This window comes from Manis javanica, chromosome 16 (assembly GCF_040802235.1).
Source record: "Manis javanica isolate MJ-LG chromosome 16, MJ_LKY, whole genome shotgun sequence".
Classification (NCBI taxonomy): domain Eukaryota; kingdom Metazoa; phylum Chordata; class Mammalia; order Pholidota; family Manidae; genus Manis; species Manis javanica.
In genome coordinates, this window is record NC_133171.1 from 42816684 (window position 1) to 42840511 (window position 23828).

Consider the following 23828-nt stretch of genomic DNA (forward strand, 5'->3'; position numbering starts at 1 on the left):
TCCTGTGTTAGAAAGGCACCGTTAGAAAGGCACTGTTGCGAATCATGATGCTCTGATATCCTCTGACACTGCAGCTGCATTCCTTATAGGGACAGCCCCTGCTAGCACGTTAGTGAGTTCCACTGGGATTTTAATAACTAATGATAAAATTAAACTAATCTGATATTTTTCCCCTTGCCCACTCTTACTGTGAAAGAGGGCTATTCCTGTTCGGTTGCTTCGTTCATTAAACAATTACTGCCTTCCCTTGCCAGGCACCCTGCTATAGGCTTAAGATATAAAGGTGAATTGTCTATGGCCCTGCCCTTCAGGGACTCACAACCAGGAAAAGGGAATGAAAAATCAATCGATGTGTTCCAAGTCTCAGGCGAAATAGAGCCCTCAGGCTCTGACAATGACCCACATCAGTGCATTTGTCCATTAGACTCTGCCATCTGTCCCCACAGGAGATGTCTGCTTTAACTCCTTTCCACAGGCCGCTTTTGGTTAGAATGACCTTGGAGACAGACTGAAATCCTGAGCCTGCAAGGGTTCTTTGAGAGGTACTGGTCTGCACTTATGTGCTTCAAATAGAATTTCACAAACCTCTAATTATCTCTTCTTACCAGGCTGCCTACATGACTGATGACCAGCTCTTTAGTGGCTCCAAGGACAGATTTCTATTCAGCCCATGCCTGGGATGCATTAGGATGCCCAGAACATGGGTGGCTCCTCAGAGCAGCACAGAACAATTAACAGAAGCCAAGCAATTTGTAAAATGCCTCAACTTCCTGCTCATCTCTGAGGCAGAAAATTGTCACCCCTTAACCTCAGGAGGCTCATGTGCAGAATTATTTACCCTCCACAAAGCCAAGCCTCTGGTGTCAGTCTGGCCCCTGCTTTCTGCAAACATAAGCAGTCGGCTGCCACAACATCTATGACTCAGTTCCTAGCTAACGCTGCCTGAATTGATTTAGTCTGAGTTCAGATTTAGCACATAATCATGTTCAATTTGCTCCACTGCACTGCCTAGAGATAAAAGGCTTGGAAAAAAAAAAAATAGCTTCAGCTTGTGTCAGTCTTTGTGGTGATGTCATTGCCATGAGAGAGCCGGGCTGTTCGGTGCTCTGCCGTGCTGCCTCAGACGCGGCGGGCTCCAGGTGCCGAGCTCCGGCCGTCCCCAGGGCCAGGCAGTGCCGGGCGGCCACGACAGTGTCCACCTGGAGGCTCTTCCGGTCACTCACAACTCAGGGGCTGCCTAACTCTTCATTGAAAATTCAGGAGGGGGAATGCCAGCCCCTAGCATGGACTGTGATGTTTCCACTCTGGTTGCCTGTGCGGTGGATGTCGAGGTCTTTACCAATCAGGAGGTTAAGGTATGCACCTGCAATCTTATTTTTCATTGTTGCTCTTACTGGAGCTGCTTGGCAGAGCTTTTTTTGCTTAAGGAAACAAGACTTGCTTAATAGTTTTCAGCTCACGGTCTGCGCGAGGAATGCTTGTGGTGAGTGCATGGCTATATTAATTAGAATAAGTTAGAAGTGGGACCAGCCCATTAATTTTGAATGTGATAAGGTCTCCCATTGTCTTATATTTTTTTTTTGCCTTTTCTATTAGGTGATTCCCAGTCATACCTTTCACAGCAGACATGTTTTCATAACCTCATATCTGTGTCAATAAGGAGAATTTGCCAGTCCTAAATGTTGAGAGGGGTTTTAAATCAATGAGCAAATGAATAAAGCACACATAATAAATACCACCCCCAGGACACCCTTATAGAAAGACAATCACCCCTTTGTGGCATGTGAGTTAAATATGCCGTGATACAGTCTTCAAATCGCACAAAAGCTGTTCCTACAGATGGTTGTTTCAATCTCTAGCTCTCTGAAAATCAAAGTTGGGAAGCAGCTGCCAAAATTTTCTTTGTCAGGCCAAGGAAGCAAATCATTTTCCCTGAGCAGTTGTCTGTAAAGAAAGTTCAGGCATAAATAAATGCTGCTTCTGAAGATGTAGTATTCCAGGGCGCTGGTCCTCACAGATGGTCTGCAGCAATCCTTTAATTGTCATGGGTAAACGTGACTTGATAACATGCACTCCCTTTGCTTTTTCAATTTGGTTTTATGTTCTGAAGTAGATGCCTTGCTTGTAAAATGGAAATTTTCAGTTCTGTCTCATATTTAAAATAAGAACTAGCAGAACCTTCTTATTTAAACAGTTCACACACGCACACAGAAAGGACAGTTGCTCTCCCTGTGTGATGGAGAGAAAAGGGGAAATCGCACTGCATAATCATTTTCCACCCTCACCTCAGTCTTCACTTAAAGGAAGACCCAGAATGCTTTATCGTTGTGTGCAGGTGACACCCTGGTGCTTCCCAGGTGGAGATTTATGTGCCACTAGCTTAACACATGGCTTTGCCATTCAAGATGATAGTTTTGAACACTGTGAAATGGATTCAGGAATCTGGTGTCTTGTTCCTGCATATACTTTAAATGTGTGGCTCCGTGTTTACCGATTCTATGCCCGAACTCGGGAAGTGTAGACCACCTGTCATACTGAGGTTCAGAAAATTAGAATGTAATGGTTCTGTGCTGCCTAAGGATGTGTCTGGAAGGGAAGCACGTGTACAGAGACACGCAGTCCTGCTGGTCACGCCTGCCATAAGCACTCCAAAAGGGAGAGCAGGCATCAAAACCCCTCCAGTTTAAAACCAATTTACAGTCCAATGTGGGTAACTGGAGTAGAGATATCTTCCAGCAACTGCTGGAACAGAATTATTTGTAGGCAAGGTAAAACTTCAGAGTTCCTTCTGTCCTTAATAGCTGTCTGTTGATGACACGCTTGCCCTGTGAACATCATAAAATAATCTGAACTTTTTTGGTCCAAGAAACAATAGTGAGAACATGTCTACTAGGGATCCGCTATCTGCCAGGCATTGTGCTTGTACAGGAAGTAGTTTAAAATATACTTATATGTTGTATGTATCTGTGATATAGGCAAAAAAGAAACACACACGGAACACTTGCCCAATATTTCTTCAAGACAGAGTGTATTGTGGAGTTAAGGAGAAACGTCTTACAGCTGATGTACTGAGTGGTTGGGGTGGATTCATAGAGAAAGTGGTACTTGAACCTGAAGACAGGTAGATCTGGATACAGAAAGAGGGAAGGTCTGGGGACTGGGGAAAGCATTCCATTTTGCAGCCAAATGAATCAATGCATTTGGCTGCAGTAGGATTTCTGTGAGAGACTAGAGGGAAAACAGGGATGGGGTGAGTCAGGGCTGGATTATAAAGCACCTGACACTGTTCATCAGAAATTTATGGAGGTTTCTAAGAAGATGCCCACCAGAAAGATGCATTATATATTCTTAGGGCTAAATAGCTCTGAATCACAATGGATTTATTTCTTTGGAACAAGTTATCTAATCTTTCTCTGCCTTCATTTTCTCATCTGTAATGTGCAGATAATAATAGTAACCTACCCCACTGGTTTGATAGGAGGATTAAGGAAAATTATACAAATGCCTCGCACCTATTTAGCGTTCAATAAATGTTAGCTGTCCCTGTCATCATCATTGTCATCTCATTGGACTTTCTCCGAGGGTGAGAGGTTACTCTTTCCAGGTTGCTGGAATGGCCTGACTCCAGCTGGGTTTGCAGTGATGATCCAGGACACAGAGTGTTTTCCCTCCCATCCCCCAACACAGACCCTCACACGCACACACTCAGCCTACAGCTTAGACAACGCTGCCCTTCCTTTCAGACATCTAATCATTTAATGCAAAACAGTGACATTCTCATCAAGCAAAGATCTGTGCTGTGTTTATTAAGGAGAGGGAAAATGAACAAATAAAGGGGGGCCAAAGAGGTTCATTGAGAAAACCTATGTGCTCCTTGTTCCAAAGTGAGCATTGCTTTTTTTTTTTTTTGAGCATTGCTTATTTTTATGAAGAGAAATTCAGATATAAAATGCTGGCACCAAAGTTTCTCCAAAGGTAGATTCATTAATTACCAATTTCAGATACACAGTGGAGCCAGGCATTCCTTTCTTCAAAGTGTTTTAATATTTACTGTCAGAGAAAAGGGAGGCCCCTGGTGAGGGTTTGTCTCCACTGCCTGCAGCCAGTTGCTTGATCTCAGGCTTTTTTTCCTTTTTACAGACCCTTCCTTTCTAGGTGAAACCCTCAAGGAGGAGCAATCACATTTGTTTGCCAACCGGCAGGCCCTCTTCCCAAAAGCAGGGGTTTATTTGAAGAGGGTGGAGCCCTATGCAAATCCAGTGTCTTATCCCAAATTAGAAAGCATCTTCTCAACGGTGGATCTCAGCTGGTTGCATTGGGGCCCGTCAGGCTCCAATTTCCTAAATTTTGCCAAAGCTGGTAGAGCAAGATGAGGAGGCGATCAGGCAAATAGAGTTCCATCATTTTTGCCTTTTCCAGAAATTCCGCTGGTGGTGTTGTGTACTTCACTGCCTGTTTTATGGCAGAAGAATGCTCTGAAAGATGAAGAACTCTGAGGCCCTCCATAAAATGAAAATGGTGTGATGAATTGTAGAATGCATGTGTGAGCGTGCATGGTTGATTTTCTCCAATATTCCCATATTTCTAAAAGTAGTCTTCTCCCTCCATAGGAAGCCAAACTCTCGGGGAAATGAAAGGAATCCAAAGATGGGTAATGAAATTTATATTCCACTTCCTGCAGTGGTTTTTAAACCTGATTGCACATCGGTATCCCCTGGAGAGCTTTTATAAATATTGACGATGCCCAAGCCCCATGCCCAGAACTTCTAACTTGACTGGTTTGAATGGAGCCCAGGTCCTATTAATTCAGTGTTTATCCTATAAAGTCAGTGATTATCCTATGAAGTCATGTCTTGTCTCTTCTACACACCAGTAGGTACAGGTGAGGTCAGTCAAGAATCACCTAGGATAACCTCTGCTTAAACACTTTGATCAGTATCTCCCAGATGAAGACTGGTGGTATGAAGTTTTAGAAGTAATGCCTCTGGGCTGTCCTTGTTGAGACCCACTCAACACTTTTGAGCAGTTCATCACATCCACAGTTCTTGCACATGGTTCTGAGCTGATAGGAAACACTCCACTCCACTGCTGGCCACTAGGGGTAGCCTTCTCAGAGCTGCAGAGACTGTGTAGCAGTGTCCCCCCTCCTCCAGGGGAGAGCCAAGCTTGGAGCTTTCCCTTCTATGCAATGGGAGTTTCCTATACAGAAAAGGGGTGCCTCGTCTCTGGGCGGGAGGGCTCCTGATTCATGTCCCAGGGCATCTGTAGAGGAGACACAGGACTCACAAAGCTCCTGTCTGCCCATGGCAAGTCTTACAAGATGAACAGACGTTTCAAAGACCCTTGAAGCTAGAGATTTGTTCATTCAATCAAAAACATATGGGTGGTGCACTTAACACTTAAGAGGCAATGCTATAGGCATTGGGAGATGGACAGACAGATAGACATCCCTGCCCTCATGGAGTGTACATTCTGATGTGGGAGCAGACAGTGAACAGTAAACAAATAAATGTATACTGCAGTTTCAGGTAGTGATAAGGGCCATGAAGAAACATGGAGCAGAGTGAAGGGATGAATTGTCAAAGGAGGAGTTGCACTGGGGGACTTTCTGGCCCCAATTTCCTAAATTTTGCCAAAGATGCCAGATCAATATTACCAAAAAGAGGGGGAAATCAGGCAAATGGACTTCCACCTATATTTGTCTTTCCCCATTGGCCATGTTTGAATGGATCACCAGTGGAGCATTTCTGGAGACGTGACAGTTTACTAAAAGTCCTCTTCCAATGTCATTTAAAGTTAGTGGAGAGCAGTGTATAGATCTGAAGGAAAAGCATTCCAGTAGAGGGAATAGTAGATGCAAGGAGAGGGCATCTTAGATGATGTGTCCTTACCCAGACCCCCATTTCACCAATTAACATCATTCATTCAGTCAATCACTCATTATTTCAGGGACCTACTGAGACTGTCACTATGCCATAATTTATATATTTTTAAGGATGCTCCTTTTTAAAAATTGTGCTTAAGCAAATTCCCTCATGCTCCATTTTAAGCCTGTTGGTTCTCTTAGGGAAGAAGAAGTGTAAGTAGATATTTGTTCTCAGCCTAATAATTCTTCCTATGCTTGGAATCTCAGGGGTTCTCTAGGACCTTTTTAAGGTGACTCCTAAATCCTGCTTTTTCTCCCGTGCTTTTAAGAATTTCCCAATATCCTTCCAATCCATGTAACCCTGGGCAAGTCTCTAAACCTTTCTGGATGCACTAATCATGCTGAGAACAATTGTCAATGCTTTGTGTATTTTGTTCACCTTTTCACTCAGTAGTATGATATGACTGACTCATAGTCTGTGTCATGCTGTTGTGTGAGCTGTAAGGAAAAACCTAGCACATCGTGGCCACTTAGTACAATGAAATGTCTTTGTCATTTGAACCACTGGGGATTTCAAATGACTTGCTTTGTTTGGTGGGAATCGCAGGAGGGAAGGATAGAGCAGAGTTGGCGATACACAGCGCTCTGAGGAGAAGCAAGTGACGAAGCCACTATGTGTGTGTTGGGTGTTGGGTGTTGGGCGCTGCCTTGGAAGAGAAACTTGTATTTGTCCAGAATGCTGGTCAAGCTTCATGCTGTTTCTCATGCTTTTTGCAAATGCAGGGGAGAGGATCTGATAGCAACTGTGCCCTCTGGCTCTGCCAAACTCTAAAGCTCTTTCAGAATCTTCACAAGCCACTGTGTTCCCTCAGTAACTTTGCCTAGCTTGAATTTTCTGATTGAATTCACAAAAATGGAAACCCTTTAGAGATATGCATGGTGACTTTGAGTCACCAAAATGTTAACAGCAACTCTCATTCTTTATTCAATGGCAGTAATACTAAATCATATTGGTTACACATCTCCAGACCACCTCCAGTTCTGAAAACCAAAGGCAGTGTGTGTGGAGGACGGGCAGTGGGCTGGAGTGGCAAGTCCATTGCAGATTCTAACTGTCTAGCAAAATGAAAATGTGCTCTTCCTCTGCTAATACAGTGGACTGGGCCTTTTTGAAAATAAATGCAAAACTGAATGTTAGGAATTAACCCTAAAAAGTCCTTGAAGAAACTTAACATTCTTAAACGTGCAGTCCTGAATATTTTCTTGCCTCTGAAGAAAGTACCCAACACCTGTCCTAGAGAAGGAAAAAATGATTTTATGCACATGACAGATGCTCCCTGAGGAAGTTGACAGGCAGATTTCTCAGCCCCCTGTCATGTTAGGGAAAGGCACAGTACAGTATTCAACTAATGACATTGCTAAGCAGGAAAGTCAACTGAAAACTTGCTTATCTGTTTAAAGAGTCTTTTAAATGTCAGAAAGTTAGCTGAGATACTGACAGCTGCTGCTTCTAAACTGAGTGTCAGATTTATTAAAAAAACAACAAAACAGCATCTTCATTTTTTTCTCCTAAAGAAATACACTTTTATGTAAACCTCAGGGAGTACCATTTGAATCCTTAGTGATTGTTTCAGTACAACTATCAGTAATTCAGAATAGCATGTTTTAGTACTTTCTGATGAAGCTTAGAATTGATAAATAAGAAAGAAAATGGTATCTAAAATACTTATGATACTTGATGTGTTTAGGTTGTAAGCTTAACAGGCATTGTGACTTTGTGGTGAGTAGCTCAGCTTTCCAGGGAGGCCATAAACTCTCAACCTTGCCCGGCCTGGAATTTCTTTATGTAAAGGGAATGTATCCCTTCCCAGCTCTAAATCTAAGCTGATACCAATACACTACTTAAAAAAAAAATTGAGAGATCATTTAATAAGGATTTCAAGCAGGTAAAAAGTTAAATCCTTTCTACTCCATCTAGAATGGAGAATTTATCTTAAAAGTATTTGAGAATAAAATATCCAAGTTAGACCCTCCCTAGAAAATATTCTCTATATGTGCTTTCATATTCCTCTTTTGGGGAAACATGTATACTGGAAAAAATGCACCCACATGAATGTGAAAATGTATTGCATGTACATACTACATATACTTATTTTTTTTCCTTCCATGATTATGGAAGTTGTTTTCTGGCTAGCCAATCTAACTAGCTGTTAGAAACTGGGTGCTCTTAACCATGACAGGGGATTAAGAGCCAGAGAAATTTCCTGGCGAAAAGAAGTTCAACAGAAGCCTAAAAAATTGTTAAATAATTCTTGGGAGGTGCCAGGGGATACACACTAGGAAACTCAAGCCTTTTCTTTTTATTGTTCATACACCAAAGGGATATTTATGTCCTTACAGTCTGGTAGCACAATTGATCTCTCCAGAATCTAATATACCCGCTCTGAATTAAGAATGTTTTTTTTAAAAAGTCTTTCAAAAACATCTTGGCCATTCAGCTTCCAGAAACAGGACTTCAGCAAATATTTCCTCCCCTGTTGAATGGGACCACAGACTAGCTTCTGTTCTCCAAAATAGCATCTTCCTTAATATTCTACTTGTCCCAACAATAGGATAGTTTGTGGCTTAGTTCTGAGATACCTTTTCCCCATCTCTGGGGCTTCTACAGCAACAGGTGAGCCGTGTTCAGGTTGTGCCTCAAAGGTCTGATTTTGTAGAGCCATTTACTAAGTTCAGCATTAAAGCCATCCCACATGATGACAAATGTAAACCCCCAGAGACATTCATCATTGGGGATCAATATTATATGCTATTAAGATGGGCAATTTAGAAAATTCTGACAGTTCCTCCCACTCACTAAATACTTCTGAGAGCCAGGCACATGGCACACCCCAGGTACTCCTCATCACAACTACTGTGGCATCTATTTTTCTGCCCCATTATAAACAGTTTTCTGATAAGAGAAGTTAAATTTTTGCGAAAGATCACACAGCTATTAATTGGCGGAACTGGGACTCAAACTGTAGTTTGCTTCACTCTTTCCAATACTAAAATATCTCTAAGGATTAATTGACAGGATACTAATCAGTCATGGGGGAGGGGAATGTAAATATGAGGATATAACATTGAATTCATATATTTCCTCTAATGTTCAAAACACTATTTTGTCTTCTATTTCTTACCAGAGGTGGGAGTAGTACTTTTGCATAAACAATAAGTTTTGCATAGTTGAAATCATTTTACTTTTCTCAGTAAATCTAACATTGTGACAATTCTAGACATAGCATTGGTTTTTGGACTTCATTTTAAAATTTGTTTCAAAATCAAATAAAGCCATCTAGTTAGGAAGAAAGAAAAGGTCTGGTAGAATACCCAGGGGCTCACCAAAGACCTCCTTCCTGCTGTCTCTAAACACTTCCCATTAACTGGATTGGGGGGCGATCTCTGAAGAATTATGAAGCGGTAGAGATGAAAGTGTTAACTACAATAATAAGTTAAAAAGCGATAAGAAAAAAAAAGCAGTGCTTTTCAAATTATAAAAAACTCAGCTAGGGTAAACAAGGGTAAACAAGATCACACAGTCCATAAAGGGGAGCTTGGAATAGGATTTTGTTCACGAGAAGACACAAGATCTCTTGGTGTATTATTATAAACCACATCAATGGTATCTAATAGAATTGATTTCATCTTCTGTGACTTCACTGTGCATTTAGGTATTAAATAAGAAAATCATCTCGGGCCATTTTTCCTAGAACAGGAAACATAAGCAATGAGAAAACTTCATATTAGCAAAAATATATTGAGCACTTACCCTTTGTCAGGCACTCTACAAAGCACTTTTATTCATTCATCAAGTCCTTCATTCATCAAATATGTATTGAGTGCTTTCCATGTTTAAGGCTTCACAGTAGACTTGGGAGACGCAGAGACTAACAGCCCTATTGGACGCAGACGCCTGTGCTCTACCGCTATGCAGTGCTGGCCCTTACTCCAGCAGCTCCATGTTTCCCAAAAAGGACGGTGCTGTTTCTACCTCTAAAGAGGTCGCCTGTGCTGACAGGGGCCAGGTGAGAGGAAAGCAAGCCTGGCCTCCAAGTCAGACATCCTGACCACAGTTCTCTATTTGACCGATTACTGATCATGTGACCTCAAGCAAGGAGCCTTATCTCTCTGCCCCAGTTTCCTCAACTACAAAAGGAAGAAAATAATAGTCTACCTCATAGGTTGATAAGAATTAAATGCATTTGATTATATAAAAAACAACAACACAGTGGACTGGCAGACAGAACATGCATGAGTAACACCAGCCTTCATCGTCATAATTGCCACCATCCTTTTTAATATTAGTAGACCTCTTATATAGACTTTGGAGTGTTCTTGCCTGGCCACTTGACCTTACTGTCCCTAATTATATCAAGCTCTTCCCCTGAAGTTCTCAACTCGTCTTTACATGGGGCAGCCATGACCTACCTCAGAGACAGTATGAGGCCACAGCACCAGAGTGGGAAGCGTCTGGCCAGCAAGGGGGTGAGGACCCAGAGGCCCAGACAGACGGCAGGGATGCTGCAGTAGGTCAGCTGTGTCTCTCCCCCTGTTTGTGACTTCTCTCATCTCTTCCAGGTGTCCCTGGGGGAGAGCCCCCTTGATAGCAGGAGGCAGCAGGAAACGAGGGGTCTGGATAAACTGGAAGGTTCCTCACCGTGCAGCCACTCAGGGGTCGGGAGAATGAAGCCACAAGGCAGTTGGTGATGTTGACTAGGTTCGTGGAAGGGCAAGCAGCCCTCATCCCCACCAAGCCAAAATTCAGAGGCTTAGCAGCCCCCAGCTCACTTAGAATAAAGCCTTTGCCTGCTGTGGCCCTCAAGGCCCATCAGACCTGCCCCAGCTGCCTTGCTGTCTCATCTCCTCTGCATATTTCTTCCTCTCCCTGGGCTTTAACTACCTGGTCCCTCATGCACGCCAAGTACCCCCATTAACTTGTGTTTGCTACACCCTCTAGTCCGCATGTTCTTCCTCCTGAGTCTACCTGGCTTGCTCTTCACCTACAGAGCCATTCCCTGGACCCCCAAATCTAAAACAGCTCAGCCCACTGAACACTGTCCCCCTCTCACCCTGCTTGTTTTCTATCACAGCACAATCACAGGGTGACCTACTATGGGTTTGTTTATCAGCTCATTGTCTGACTCCCTTCCCCCCACCCAATGCAAGCTTCACGCAAGCTGGGGCTTTTCCCTTTGTCCACTGCTGTGTTCCTAGAGACTGCCCTGTAGTGACGTCAAGGAAATGTGTGCTACCAAAGGCATCAGAGGCTCCAGCTCTCAGTACCCTTGGGCTGCAGTCAGACCACCTTCTTTGAAAGGGATAGTCTAGGTTTCCAGACCTGAGGCAAGGTTTAGGAAGTGTTCAGACAGAACAGTATATGGCGGAATACAGAGGTTTATGGTACAATGCCCACTAAGGTAGAGAGAAGTTGAGCTCAGAACTCATTTCTTCAAAATCTAAACACTTCTCTCTGAGCAGGAATTTTCAAAGAAGTTGTAGACTGGTTTCCCAGCAGTAATGCTGACTACAGTTGCAATACTTGCAGTACTGACCTTTATTCTCACTTCTATTTTAAAACTGCAGAGATAGATAGAAATTAGATTAATTACCCAACCTGAGTTCAATTTTTCTTTTGCTTATTAGGCATCTTGCTTTAAAAACTCTGTATTCTGCCATGCATACTTACCTCTGACTGCTTATTAACGTGTATCATAAAACTGGTAAATATTGCTGGGATACCTTTAAAAAATTAAAACTAAAGTGCTACTCTTCATTGCCTGAATGAATAAGCAGTAGATCTGAATCATTCATGAGAGGGGTATGGATAGTTTGTTTTATGTTCTCACTTTATAAGAAAGTGCTCCATACTTTATAGTGCTCAGCAAAATAATATTCTGTACTTAAATAACACTGAGCATATTATTCACAACAATCAACATTTACTAACGCCTCAGAAGACTGAATGCTGCTCATGCCGCCCCTTTGGTACAGGTGGGAAGTATTTGCTCAATGAGAAACTTGGGTTGGAAATGTGCCCCCAAGTATGTACCCAATCAATAGATTAAAGTCGGTTTGTTTTTACTTCACATTCTTATTTCCTAGTCCTTGGAGATGGAACCAAGAATCACCTTGATATAATGGTTTAGTAACAAGCCCATTGGTTTGTGGAGGCAAAAAGACCTGAGTTCATGCCACCTCTTATGCATGACTTTCCACATATGTAAAAAGATAAAAAATACAGATTTAGGTGAAGGGCTGCTGGGATGTAGGTGATAAATACATTATCATGGGGGCCTATGTACAGCATCCATGAGACATCTCGGATGATGGCTCATCCGTCCATTCCACATTTGCCAGCGATCATGGAGCACATGCTAGGTGGTAAGCATGCTTCAGTACTTGAGCATCCAGGAATGGAGGCACACCTCCCACCCGCAGGAGTCCATAGGCTGATGAGGAGGGAAGGTAGTAGATAGGTGCGTGGCCTTTAGAAAATGTTATGGTTTGGGTAAGCCCTGTACACTTGGAAACCTGTAAGAGGTGGGACAATGAGGAAAGGCTTCCTTAAGGAGGTTATTCTTGAGTTTCAGCTTCATAGTTCAGTACGTGTGTGATAGGTGAAGGAAAGACAGACGTAGGAGAGGGTGTCATTGGGAGAGGGCGGGGCCTGCACCAAAGCAACGTCAGGGTGTGTGGGGACCTCTGGGAAGTTAAGTCCTGGTGGATGAAAGACTATACAGAGGCCAGGCCCACATTATGAAGGAGTAGGACCTTCTGTTTAAGCCCAGTCAGATTGGGCCATGGGAAGCATTTTAAGCAGAGTGACCCTTACGCCTGGTCTGACAGAAAGTCCTTTCTGGCTGAACTGTGGCTATGGCGGTGTGAAGGCTGATGCTGCACAGGTGAGGAGAGAGGTGGGGGCTGCTGCATTCCTACCGGACAAGATGCAGGCCTGCTGGTTCAGCTGCAGGGTCCCAGCATCCTTGATTGATGGTAATTATCTTTTGTTGTTTCTCAGTCTTTTCTTCTGAAAAAGGAAAGAAGTCAAAATAGAAGAGCAGCAATCTTGGTGATACTATTTAGTTGCCATTCCAGGATTGTTTTCTTTGGGAGGGGAGGGCATATATGTTAGGGCTATACCTAGGATCTTCAGGAAGTGAGTGCCATTCTGCGGCATGTATTGATTGCCTTCTAGGGCCGGAAGTTTAAAACCAGGACTCCAAACGATTCCTGCCCTGGGGAAGTCACTTACTCAGTGAGCAAACAATCACACTTGTGAGACAGATTTACAATCACAGATAGATATCCTTTATCCAAAAAGTCTTCCCTAATGCCTCTTCAGATTTCTAACAATATTGTTATTGTTTCTATAGAAATCTTTCAGATTTCTACCAGACTTCTAACAACAAATTGGAAATAGAAATTCACTGATGTGAAATGATGGACCTCGAATATTCTGGGCCCCTCCTGAGAGCAAATATACATGCCAAAAAATAAACCCTCAATACTATTGCCAACATAAAAGAACAGGGGCTAGAATTCCCTGCGTTTAGCATACACAAAGAAAAAGAAGAGCTTGATGTCGTTCCTTGTAGCTAGCTGTTGCCATCATGCCCACGGTCTTCCTCCATAGTCAACGTTTAGTAGAAGCTGGATAAAGTTAGTTGGAGGGAATGAATTAATGGTGCTTGAGTTTAACGCTGGACTTGTAGGCAGCAGAATGGAGGGAGGGGAGGAAGGGGAGCATCTCTGCCAGCCAGAGCAGGCTCCCAAAGTTGCACACATCACTTCTTCTCAGGTTCAGCTGGACAAACATGGGCACGTGAACTCATCTGGATGCAAGTGAGGCTGAGACTGTCACCCTGGTCCTGGTGGCCCTGTACCCAGCTAAACATCAGGATTCTATTATAGTCAGTAGAAGGGGAATGTGGATACTGAGAGAGAAGTAGCAACTTCTAGTGCAGGTGACAAATGTACCATTTAAATAAGTGACTTGAGACTTCAGTTTGCAGAATTCACATATGTTAAATGACAGCCCACAAGGAGTTACTGTACTCTCAAAACACATAGACTTAGGGGAAGTGGGTCAAGTTTCATGAAACAGGCAAGCTTTGATCTGGGGTTTGAAATGCACGGTAAGGCGCTCTTCAGTGTAGCTGCTGCCTTCTAGGGTGCCGGTGAGATTGGTGTCCAGCAGGCTGCCTCTCCAGCCTTGGCATTTGCCGTTCGTCCATGCTGACTGGGCATCCCCCACACTCTCTGCTTTATGGACTGCTGCTATCCACATGGGTAGTTCTGTCTGTTTGCAGAGGGATCTTTATTAACAGATGGCAAGGCAGACCCAGGGTATCATTCAGATCCTTTGCAATCATTGGATAGGGCTGGAGTTATGTTGCATAACTCAGCAAGTTTCTGCCCCAGTGGGTACTCAGACATTGTCAGCCTTCCTCTTCCTCTCATAGACACACAGAGCCCTTGAAGCAGTGGTGAGCTGTGGGAAACAAAAGGATGGATGAACCAGGAACAAGTTGTTTAATCTCTGGTATTCCTCTAGAGTGAAAGATTCCTAAATGAGCAGTGGGCAGCATGCAGAGGAAATTGGTTTTAGGGCCAGAACAGCCTGGGCTGGAACCCTGATCCTAATGGTTACTAGTTTTACAGTCTTGGGAAGTTTCTTTATCTCTGAGTCACAGTTTTCTCTGTGTAGTAATGTAGATTATGATAACGCTACGCCTCAGGGTGTATAAAGGGAATGGAATGTAGGCATTCTATAATTGGCTGTTGTTTTTCTTGTCTCTTTCAACTCTAAACTTGATGGTGGAAGTTTCTTAAATTGAGTCCCAGAATGAGATTTAGCTCTGTTAAAGACAGCCATTCTTCTATGTTGAGGATCACCTATCAGTTCCACCCACGTTTTCCCTGAAATCCAGTTTCTGAATAACATTCCTGCATAAGGCAGCATCCATGTTAGTGACAAAGTAAAATTAAAATCCATCAAGTCTTTCCAGGCTGCAAAGCGGATAACACAGTCACATTGTCCCACGAGGTGGGTGATATTGATCAGTTGCTTCCTTTGGTTCAGCCCTGTGGCAAATGCGGAAAAATGTTCAGAGCAGTTGTTTATTTGCCAGTACTATGGAGAGATAAGCAAACAGTGATGTTGTGTTTGATCGACTAAGAGATTTCTTTTGAGGAAGCAGGGAATCAGTCTTTACCCTTTTAAAAATAAACATTAGAAAACAAAGTTTCTCCACTGAGTGTGGCCCAGGACTGTATGTGCTCCCATTCACTCTGCCTTCTCATTTGTGTTACCCAAGAAAAGCTCTAAGCACAACCATTTTGCAAGGACTTGCTGATGGTGGTCCAACTCCAGATTCTTTCTTGTACACAGAAGTGAAATAAACTCACAAATACTTTAAGCTTTTGAATTCTGAATGAGCATGATATAATAAACCCTGAATGCTTCAACTTGCCCTTGGACCTTCTGCTTGGTCCATCTCCACACGCATCCCAAGCAATTATTGTCATTACCCAGGCTTGGAGTCTAGACCCTCTTTTCTCATCAACCTCTTTTATTTACTTCACATGTAAACAAAACCAAATCTTTTCAAGTCTTTTTCTACTAAGTCCAAGGTCAAAAGCTGTTCATAAATACCTAATCTGAATGGAGCATGTTAATCCCAAGAGGCTAGAAAACTTGTTACCTCAAAATCTTACAGTCCAGTAGGGCTGACTAATATAACTGCCATGCAACAAATGCAGCTTCAGTAACATGGGGCTCCCAGGAAGCATGACTCCCTTTAAGTTGGGCAAATGAAGACCAGCTTCATGTAAAGGTAACATTTTTAGATCAGAAGTTGCAAAAGGGCCACCTCCAAGCCAGATCCATAGGTGGGCTTTAGTTGGCCTGTATGTTGTTTTTTTATTGAATTGAACTAATTTCTATTAAAAATTAGGGTGACTTTATGTTTAAAATCTACTCCAGCTTCTTTTAAAAGATTGGTAGAACTGGAATCACTGAATCTCCTTTCCCCCAGGCCTCAGTTGACTCCCAGGATTATGACAGGATTAAGTAAAACAACATTTGGACAGTCTTTATGGACTATATTATCATCACCTTCTGGCTTCATTTCTTGGCTCAAGATAAACTAAGTATATCCTTTCAACAGAGTGAATATTCTCCAGTCCCCACCACTCTCTATTGTCCTACATTTGGTCTTCACAGTCTATGCAGATGAGGGGAAAATACTGCTAAAGAGTGAGGAGTGAGAATAGGTCATGCTATGGATGACCTTGAACACCAATTGAAGCATTAAAATTAATCCCACAACCCCTGGGACATCACCAGAGTGTTAAGAGTCAAAATTTAGGAAGAGAACCGTGCTCAGGAATCTAGTCTAGATAGGAGAAAGGAGAAAACAGGAAGAGGGAAGGGAAGGGGCAGGGAAATCAGTAAGGAGGAAACCATCCCTTCCTTAATCCTTTATGGAAATTCCATAGAATGAACTGGAAAGAATGCCAGACTAGAAGTTATAAAACTGGGCTCAAGTGACAGGTCTGCCCTTGCTGGCAAAGTAACCTGGCAAGGTTTGAAGTTTCTAGCCTCCCTTTGCTCCCTTGTAGGAGACGGTAATGAGGGTAATATTGGCCTCACAAGATTATGGTGATGGTTAACAAAGCAACATGCGGATGGTCTTCTTGGACTGCATTATCATCACCCCTTGACTTCATTTCTATAAATTCTTACCATCAGGCTCACCTCCATCTCTTTTCTACTGATCAGTTTTGACTTTATCCAAATTATGTCTAAATTTAGAGCCCCTGAGGGCGTCTTACTGTTTTTAAGTTAAGACTTTACATCTTAAAGGCTTTAAGTCAAGACTTCAGGTTTGGAAAGGACTTGAAAGACAACGAAGGGCCCCTGTTTGACGTAGCTGTCTCCTCTCCAGGATCCCAGCCTTCCCTTGAAGTCTTCCGGTGACGGTGCCCTCACCGTGATGATTTTCATGATCATTCATTTTTCCCTCACAGTAACTCAACCCATCCGTCCTGGTCACAGCGGTAACAGGTCTGCCTGCTCTTTGCCAGACAAATACTTGTGTTCTTTGAAAATGGTTTAATTTTTGTTAAAAATTTATTTTTATTTAAAATTTAATTCAGTCCTCCTTCCTGTTCCCAGATCTTCCTTTCCAGATAAATTTCAAGTTTCTCCAGCTTATTCTTTATATTGCAGGGTTGCAAGATCCCCCTCCCATCCCACAGGTCTGCCCACTTTATGCCGTAGCTCGTGTTGTCAGCAGCTCCTGTGTCCCTCAGGTGTCCCAAGCTCTGTCACTTTGGTCTCATTCCACCCTAGACTCTGCCCAGAAGCACCTGCACCCTGCCCCCACCACATTTGCCTCCCTCTCCCATCACTCAGACTTCTCACATTTTGTGCTGCAAACTGCACCAGTTTGTCAAAGGTAAGAGCTCCTATTCTCTAGGATCATTGGTGAAGCCGTCCTTAGCTGTCCTCACAGTGGGGAACATTCCTGAGTGTGTACCACTGGCCCTGTACATAAGTGTGTTTCACTTACCATCTCAGTGAATCTTCACACTCCCATGTAAAGCTGTCACCATTTCCTTCCTCGTGAGAGTGAGGCTGTGAGGTTCAGGACCGGAAGTGGCAGAGCTGGGGTCCCAGCCCCCGCTGTCTGGCTCAGCGCCTACGCTCCTCAGCACTACACCGGGCCTGCTGTCCACATCGTTGTCAGGTGCCTGTTTCTGAGTGTCCTTCCATTTGTTTACTTGTTGGATAATTACTTTAGGGCTTTCACAGGATTTAATGGAAGTGTAATTACTTTTATCATTACTGAAATGCATGAAGCTCCTTCCTTCCTTCTGCTTACTTCAGAAAAGCCTCTAATGCCATAGAATGGCCACCACCATCCAAAGAAAGATTTCTAGGAGAGGGTGTTAGGAGGTGATCCACAGACCCCTAAACATTGCACTGCGTTTCTTCACCCCTACTCCTCTCCCTTCCTTGTTCGGTTTTTGCCCATAGCATTTATTATGGCTTTTATTTATATATATTATATATATTATTTATATATCTGTATGATTTTTATATATTATATAATTCACTTATTTACTTTACTATTGGCCTCTTCTCACTATAATGTAAGCTCCATGAGGGCAAAAATCTCTCTTTTGTTTAGTGCTGTTTCCCCAGCTTGGCCCAGGATAGGAGCAATAAATGTGTGCTGAATGACCTGTACATTACATCAATAAAGCAGCTTAGCCACCTTATGAACCGACATTGGAGCTTTGAGGTTTATTGTTCTCAGCCACCACAATGACCCCCTGCCTTCCTCACCTTCTCCTCACATGTACTCTCTAATTAACATCCACTCAGCCTTGAAGCCCTGTTCACCAGGGCTTTGGTTTCTGCCAGGCATTTAGCTGATCCTGGAGCACACGTGCCCTCCTCTGTGTTGAGGTGTGGCCTCCTTACCACCCCGTGTTTGTCTCTGGCCTTGTATTTACTGCAGTGTATTACAGTGGCCCGTGGAGGTAGACATCACCTCATTAACCCTAACTCTTCAAAGGCAGGGACCCTGTCTGTCTCTCCAGCAGCCAGCACAGTGCCTGACATAGAGTCTGTGCTCAATAAACAGTTAATTTGCAAATTAAAAAATACTGTTTTTCTAAATGGAGATTTGGAACCACAAGAGGAGACATAAATTAGCTCCAGTGGGTTTAAAAAAACGGAAATTGCCATTTAAGGGTGGAAGTTCTTTCTTTGTTCTATCAGTACTTATGACAGGTCCAGTTCTAGATAATAGGGAGATATCTTTGAACAAAATAGCTAAAAATGGAACATTCTAGTGGAAGGAGAGAGATGATAGGGAAAATAATAAATAAATAAATTATACAGTATACTCAGAGTGATATGTCCTAGAGAGAAAAAGTTAAAGCAGTTTGAGGATGAGGGGCATTATGTGTGGGGGCAGGAGATGAAATTTTCAGTAAGCCAGAATAGCCCTCATTGAGAAGATGGCATTTGAGCAGGCTTCAGAAGCCTTCCAGAAACATTTCCTGAGTTCCTACAATGAGCAAGGAGCTGTGTGGAAGCCTGGGAACTCCAAAATAGAACTCACACACTAGGGAGGAGACAGTCATGTCAGCCAGAGTATGTTAAATGTGAGAGTAGCTGAAATAGTATGGGAAGCCAGTAGGCCATGTGAACAGAGAGAACTGACTTTCAAAATGCTGTGTGAATGTCACCATTGCCGTCCTCATCCTCATCTCTCTTTAACCTTCCCCTGCTCTTTTCTACATTGCCTCATCGCTTTTAAAATTGCCTACAGTGCTAAGATGGTAATTCTGGAACATGTACATTTATACAGAAGAGTTGCAAAGTAAAGGACTCGGGTTGTAAGAACTTTGAGGGTGTTAGGGGATAGCCATCGGTCTAGACATGTGGGTGCCTTCTCCAATCAGTCACGCACTCCATCAGTTGGGCTGGAATTCCTGGAGGAGAAATGCACCGAGCAGTAAGGGAGAGAGGGTGGTTTCAGTTGAACCATCTGTTGACGACTCTCATCAGTGGCTCTTTGGGCTTAGAAACAAGCCAGGCTCGGAGCCACCCAGCCCCCTCAGATGTTCCAGTGCCACTGACAGACTGCCTACTCACCACATTCCCTTTCATCAAGTGGCATTTTGCACACCACAGCCCTACTCTGGAGCATGCTGGCTCCATCCTCAGGACAATTCACCGCTAACCTCTGGCAGTGCCTCTAAAGGTTCCCTCTTGACCACCTCAGCAACATGTTCTGGGCACCTCAGCTTCCTGGGAGTGCTGCCAGGCATGTAAAGTGGCAATCGTGACCTCAGACTGCCTCCGATTGAGGACAGAACTATGCCCTGGTTGTGGGAGCCAATGACGAGTTGACATTTGCTGGACAGTCAGCTTCTTACTATGTTTCTCACATTTGGGATTGGTTTAACTGAGTTCAGTGCCTTTATCAGCTCATGAACCAACATAAATTTTAATCCTGGTCTTGGCCCCTCTCCAACAGCGATCTAAGGAGAAATAATTTCAGCTCAGTGGCTAATAGAGAATCACATTGATCCTTGAGAAAATTACCCATTAGTTGATTTGTGTAGCCAATTGGTTGAATTTAATTTACAATAATACCTTCCTTATAAAGGTATGGATCTTTCTTTGATGTTAGGAAAGTGTAAGATTGATCCATATTTGAAATCTAATGGAGTAAAATCAATCAAGCAGAAGTCTTACTCAGGGCCCTTAACCTGGGCTCCCTAGGGAGCAGAGCCTGAGGCAAAGCTTAAGTGCAAGTGTTTTCCTGCTTCCTGGAGCTCTGGACCAGGCCTGGTGCCAGAGAGAAGCAGAGAAGGAGGTGGAGCAGATGCAAAGACAATGGGTAGCAGAGCAGGCCCCTGCCATGGTGCCTGGTTGCTGCATTCAATGGAAAGCCTGAGAGACTGTATGAAAATGGCACAGAACCTACTGTTCAGGGAAAGAAAAGGGGAGCATTCATTTACCCATTGGCTCTCAACCACCAGGGACCCATTTCTCCCCCACTCTGAGGGTTGTACATGCATGCATGCCAGGTGTGTTCTTGGAAGTGCCCATCTCTGCATCTGCAGAGAAGCCTGGGATGGGAAGGAACAGGCACTGATGGGAAGCAAGGCCCTCTGATTGCAGACTGAGTGAAACTGATCAGAACCCCCAGAGAACTGGTTACTGTAACAGTGGCTAGAACAAGAGACAGGTGGGGTCAAGAGAATATGAAGGGATGCACTAGAAGTATCCAGTACAGACACAAGCATCTTGCAACTGTTTATTTTTAGTTCACTGTGTTCTAACAAAGGCTTAAGGTTTTTTGCCTATCATTTGTGCAGTCTGCTGGGACCCTGTTCTAAACCTGTTCAGGAAACTGTAGCAACTTCTCCACCAGGTGTTGATGTAGTTTTGTATTGTTCGATGATTACCACTGATCTTCTCTCTCAATGAAAAACTCTCCCAACCAACTCCAATTACAAGTCTTGATTACTGCCTCTGCACTGCATACCACCAAAGCACCCTGTGAGTTTCTACCTGCTTCAGCACCACTGTGCTATTTCCCTTCTGACCTCTCATTACAGTTCTCCTGTGCATGACAAAAGCTTAATTACCAGCATTTTCCAAACCTGTCAAATGTGCAACTTCTAAATAGCTCTGAGCTCCCTGAGTCTAATAGAGAGGCGAGAGCTGGGGTTAGCAAAGTTTTCTTAAACAAGACACAAAAAACGCTAACCATAGTAAAAGATGGATAAATTGGACATTATTAAAAGTTAAGAACTCATACTCATCAAAAGATAACACTCAGGGAATAAAAAGGCAAGGCACAGACTGAAGAAGATAGTCACAGTGCATGTGTCTGACAAAGGACTTGTTTCCAGAATATGTCAAGAAATTCTAAAAATCATCAAGAGAAAGACAAAATACTCAATTAAAAATCAGCAAAATACTTGAACAGACATTTCGAAAAAGAAGATATCCAAGTAGCCAAAACCATTATTCATCAGGGAAATGCAAATTAAAACCACAGTGAGATACCATTAAGCAGCCAACTGAGTGGCTAAAAGCAAAAAGACAGTCAATGCCAAGGGTTGGCGAGAATGTGGAACAACTGCAACTCTCATTTATTGCCACTGGGAGGGAAAATTACTACAACCACTTTGGAAAACTGTTTGCAGTGTATTCTGGAACTAAATATATGTCTACCCTTTGAGCTACTAATTCTACTTCCCTAGAGAAATGAGTGCATATGTCCACTAGAAAATCCTCACAGGAATGTTTATACCAGCCTTGTTCATAATAGTCCTAATGGGGAAAATATGCAAATATCCATCACCAAGACAATTAGTGAATAAGTCTATATATATATTCATCCAATGGAATGCTACACAACAATATGAAAAAAAAGCTACTATATGCAACATGGGTGAATCTCAAATTATAATGTAAAATAAAAGGAGAGATTTTAAAAGCCATTTGTTTAAAGTTTAGGAACTTAGACAAAACTAATATATGGTTATAGACATCAGAACGGTGGCAACCCCAGGGAATGGGGAAGATTATTGTCTGGAAAGAGACAAGATGGAAACATTTTATATCTGGAGCTAGAAGTTAAATTGATGGTGGTTATACTGCAAAAATTCATTGAAACATATACATCTTAAGTTTGCATTTAAAATTATGCATTCAGTATATGTATATTATACCTCAGAAAAAAATACATTAAGAAGAGGCAGGGTTGAGAACTGAAAGTTGATGACCCATCCCACTAGGAAGGGCTCCAAGGCCTCATTGTCAAGTGGGAGAGGAGATAGCACCATAATGAGATTGGACATGATTATATTAGACATAGATTGAAGAAACCTGGTCTTGAAATTTAAACTCTTTACTAATTATCCATGTAATCTTGTAAAATAACCTACTTAGGCCTCAGTTTCTCAATCTGTAAAATGGCTGACTACTGAGGATATTTCATGCCCTCCCAAATCACAAGATCCCAGGGAGGGCCTTCCCACACAAGGCCAATGGAAGATACATGACTTGTATTGGCTCTGCTCTGCTGAATGACACCGAGGAACAAAGTGTCATTTTGGGGCACAGAGTGACAGAGCTCAGAACTCTGCACATTCTGTTTCGAGCTCTCCCATGGGGGATTATGTAGTGGTCAGCCTGGAAGTGAACCTACCACCACCATAGGGATCGTGAATTTTCCTTCAGGCTGCCACTATAGTCATCTCCAGTCATGGCAAGGAAAACCTGCTTCTGACAGCACAGAGCAGTGGTGACTGATGCATTTTGAGGGTCAACCTGGCCTGGGTTTGAAACCCAGCTCTAACGCTTAGTCTCTCTGTGACCTTAGACAAGTCATGTAAGCCTCTAAACCTCAGTTTTCCCATCTGTAAAATAGGATAGTCACCACCAGTTCAGAGTTGTTGTTGGAAGGAGTAAATGAGATAAAGGATGTCGGAGCCCTTAATACAGTGCCTCTTTCTTGCAGAGCGGGTACTGGATAAAGTGCAGCCATTATTCATAGTAGGGCCAGTGCTATGCCCACCATCTGTGCCTTAAGTTTCAGTTGACACCAGGTTTAGTTACAAAAATGCTTCTTAGTTTCATAAAGCAGTAAAAAGGAAGAACCTTAGAAGTGGTCTTGTTAACTACCAAGGATCTGTTAAGGTCCTTTTGGGTTGACAACAATAGTTGCCGAAAAGCTAGCTTAAGCAAAATGGACAATTTATTGAAGTGTGCAGGAGCAAATTATGCAATCACAGGTGAAGCTAAACAAGACTACAGAATAGCAGAAATCAGGACCGCGCTGTGGGCAGCAGGGTATGCAGACCCTTTCCTGGACATCATTATTAATGTGACTCAGTTCTCAAGTCTCAGGGTGCCAGGACACAACACATCACTCCATTTCTACAATAGAGCATTCATCAGTAACCTGGCCAAAACAGAACTCTAGATTGTTTCCCCCAAAACCTATCCCTCATTACCCATTTCAGGAAATTTTTCTATCAGCCATCCAGTCACTCAAATGATAAGCATAGTAGTAATCCCTGACTATATTCTTTTCCACACTCTTTGTGTCAGCAAATCCTACTGATTTCACCTCTAAACTCAGCTTCTTATCCTCTCCACTGTAACCTTAGTCCCATTACTTTCCTTTGGGACACTTAAGTTGTTACCTAACAGGTCCCTTGCTTCCCAGTTACTCTCTTGTAATCCAGTCTCTACCCAAGACTCTACATCACTCAGTCAGAGTGGTCTTTTGAAGCCACAAATTGGGTCATGTTATTCTGTGCACAAAGCCTTCCAATGACTCCCTCTTGCACTTAGAATAAAATCCAGACACAT

At 43.0% G+C, this 23828-nt stretch overlaps 1 protein-coding gene across 3 annotated transcripts in view; it reads left to right on the top strand.

Annotated features, from left to right (window-relative positions):
* RCAN2 (regulator of calcineurin 2) overlaps positions 1-23828 on the top strand; it is a 230062-nt gene that overhangs the window by 140761 nt on the left and 65473 nt on the right. Inside the window, exon 1 of one of the 3 annotated variants that reach the window (XM_073224389.1) lies at positions 1058-1355. The exons of the other annotated variants lie outside the window; for them this stretch is intronic. Coding sequence (XP_073080490.1) covers positions 1269-1355 — 87 coding nt within the window. The 5' untranslated portion in view covers positions 1058-1268. Of the gene's footprint in view, positions 1-1057; positions 1356-23828 lie in introns of those variants that run through there. 3 annotated transcript variants of the gene reach the window in all.